This window comes from Mycteria americana, unplaced genomic scaffold (genome assembly GCF_035582795.1).
Source record: "Mycteria americana isolate JAX WOST 10 ecotype Jacksonville Zoo and Gardens unplaced genomic scaffold, USCA_MyAme_1.0 Scaffold_68, whole genome shotgun sequence".
NCBI classification, from domain to species: domain Eukaryota; kingdom Metazoa; phylum Chordata; class Aves; order Ciconiiformes; family Ciconiidae; genus Mycteria; species Mycteria americana.
This window is the reverse complement of record NW_027445653.1, coordinates 432,578-435,253: the sequence shown is the minus strand read 5'-3', so window position 1 is coordinate 435,253 and position 2,676 is coordinate 432,578. Positions and strand designations below refer to the sequence as shown.

Genomic DNA, 2,676 nt, shown 5'->3' with positions numbered 1-2,676 from the left:
GCAGCGCTGCAGAGAGACAGCTCTGCCCAGGAGCAGCTCCTCTGCAAAGGGCAGCAGGGCTGAGGGCACTGCCTGCAGGCAGCGAGGGCAGACAAGAAGAGTGAGAGAGAGCTCCATGGGTGGGAGGAGAGGTGAGAGCTCACTGCTGGAGAAATCTTCACAGCCCTTGACACGGTAAGTCTCTGGCTTCAGGGCAATGCAGATGAGTTCCTGGAAGTGTCTCCTAGACCTGGCACATGTCACAGCTGGTAGGACCTGCCAGGATGGGTCTCCTGGCTTTTCTGGTGTGCAGGAGGAAGAGGACGTGCTCCAGAGGAGCACGCTGCCTGCTGCACCATGAGAGGGACCGGGCATGATGGCTCTCTCTCCCCATGGATGGCTGCAGGGGTGCCAAGCTGGGTGTGCAGGCAGGGGTGCCCCAGGCTCCAAGCAGTGTCCCTGCACCCCAGGGTGCTGTTTGCCATGACAGGACTTTGCTGCGTGCCAGGGTCAGCACTCAGCCTGCCCGGGGAGCTCCCCACAGTGCTGTGGGGAGAAGATATGGGTGCAAGGGGTGACCCCCAGCAGGGCCGGGCCGGGTCCTTCTGCTGTCAAGAGGGTGCTGCATGGGTCAGGGCTCCATACCATATGATGTCATGCACAGTATATAAAGTGGGGGGAGTTGGCCAGGGGGTAGCGGTCGCTGCTCAGGGACTGGCTGGGCATTGGTCGGTGAGTGGTGAGCATTTGCATCACTTGTTTTTTTCCCTGGGTTTTGTTCCTATATCTCTCTTTTGTTGTTTTCCTTTTTGTTATATTTTTTAAATACTATTAATAGTATTATTATATTATTTTTTCTTTTTCCGAATTATTAGACAGTTCTTATCTCAACCCACAAGTTTTCTTAATTTTGCTCTTCCAATTCTCTCCCCCATCCCACCGGGGCGCGGGGGGAGGGTGAGCAGGCCGCTGTGTGGTGCTGAGTTGCTGACTTGAGTGAAGCCACGACAGTGGGCAGCTGAAAGGTGCCCTGCGTGTCCTTGCCTAGAAGGGGAGTGTTGAGGCCACTGTCAGGTGCCCTGTGAAAGAGGAACAAGTTTGGAGATCTGAGCTTTGAGTCCAGACTCCTCTACTCTCAGCAGGGTGCAGTTTCTTTTAAGGGGAAGATACGACTGCGATCATCCTCCAACTGAAGCACACACGAGCACAGGGCAGCTGGGAACAAGACCGATAGATAGACCAGCTCCCCACAGCCTGCACTGAGTGACAGTGAACCCTTTGCTACTCAGGTCTCACGATATAAAGGCTGAGGATTTCTAACTTTGAAGAAGACTCCCCAGGTAGGACAGGAGTATCAAAAAGAATATAAAGAAAATGAAAAAATGAAAGATTGTCATTTTATTCCTTGAAAAGTCTGTCCTAACTTCTTACTCCTTTTCACTTCTTCAACAGCCCCCCATGCCCAGAGGCAGCAAATGTCCAACAGCAGCTCCATCACCCAGTTCCTCCTCCTGGCATTTGCAGACATGCGGGAGCTGCAGCTCTTGCACTTCTGGCTCTTCCTGGGCATCTACCTGGCTGCCCTCCTGGGCAATGGCCTCATCATCACCGCCGTAGCCTGTGACCACCGCCTCCACACCCCCATGTATTTCTTCCTCCTCAACCTCTCTGTTCTTGACCTTGGATGCATCTCCACCACTGTCCCCAAATCCATGGCCAGTTCCTTGTGGGACACCAGGGCGATCTCCTACACAGGATGTGCTGCACAGGTCTTTTTCTTCCTCTTCTTGATGTCAGCTGAGTATTGTCTTCTCACGATCATGGCCTATGACCGCTACGTTGCCATCTGCAAACCCCTGCACTACGGGACCCTCCTGGACAGCAGAGCTTGTGTCCACATGGCAACAGCTGCCTGGGGCAGTGGGTTTCTCACTGCTGTGCTGCACACGGCCAACACATTTTCCATACCCCTCTGCCAAGGCAATGCCCTGGACCAGTTCTTCTGTGAAGTGCCCCAGATCCTCAAGCTCTCCTGCTCACACTCCTACCTCAGGGAAGTTGGGCTTATTGTCACCAGTTTTGTCCTTGCCCTTGGGTGTTTTGTTTTCATTGTGCTGTCCTATGTGCAGATCTTCAGGGCTGTGCTGAAGATCCCCTCTGAGCAGGGACAGCACAAAGCCTTTTCCACGTGCGTCCCTCACCTGGCCGTGGTCTCCCTGCTTGTCAGTACTAGCCTGTTTGCCTACCTGAAGCCCCCGTCCATCTCCTCTCCATCCATGGATCTGGTGGTGGCTGTTCTGTACTCGGTGGTGCCTCCAGCAGTGAACCCCCTCATCTACAGCTTGAGGAACCAGGAGCTCAAGGATGCCCTGAGAAAACAAATTCAATGCTTTCACCTTCAGCAGCAGTAAGCTGCCCATCTCTCCTCACTGGTTAATTATAGTTTTTCCCATGATGATCATGGTCATACAGGGATATTTGTATTCATCCTGCATCTCCAGAAGCGTGGCCTGGCTGTACCTACCTTTGGACAATGTGTCATCGCGGTGTCAGAGCTGGCTTCCTGAGGAGCATCTCTGTAATAAATGGTGTGTCCCCATGGCAGCTCCTGAAGGCTGGGCTCTTCTTTTTGCTGAAGTCAGGACTAGGCTCCAGGAACTGCACTCACCATGGCCTGTTGCTGAGCTTGGTTCTCAG

General features: G+C 53.5%; 1 protein-coding gene across 1 annotated transcript; it reads left to right on the top strand.

Moving 5' to 3' along the window:
• The first annotated feature begins 1,454 nt into the window (after positions 1 to 1,454).
• Positions 1,455 to 2,390, top strand: LOC142404084 (olfactory receptor 14J1-like). The gene has a single exon (XM_075490479.1). It carries the CDS (start codon positions 1,455 to 1,457, stop codon positions 2,388 to 2,390), a length of 936 nt encoding a protein of 311 aa, XP_075346594.1.
• The last annotated feature ends 286 nt before the right edge of the window (positions 2,391 to 2,676 follow it).

What these genes read in the sequence shown, in the direction of transcription:
- LOC142404084 (XM_075490479.1), top strand. Translation starts at nt 1,455, where the DNA reads ATGTCCAACAGCAGCTCCATCACCCAGTTCCTCCTCCTGGCATTTGCA.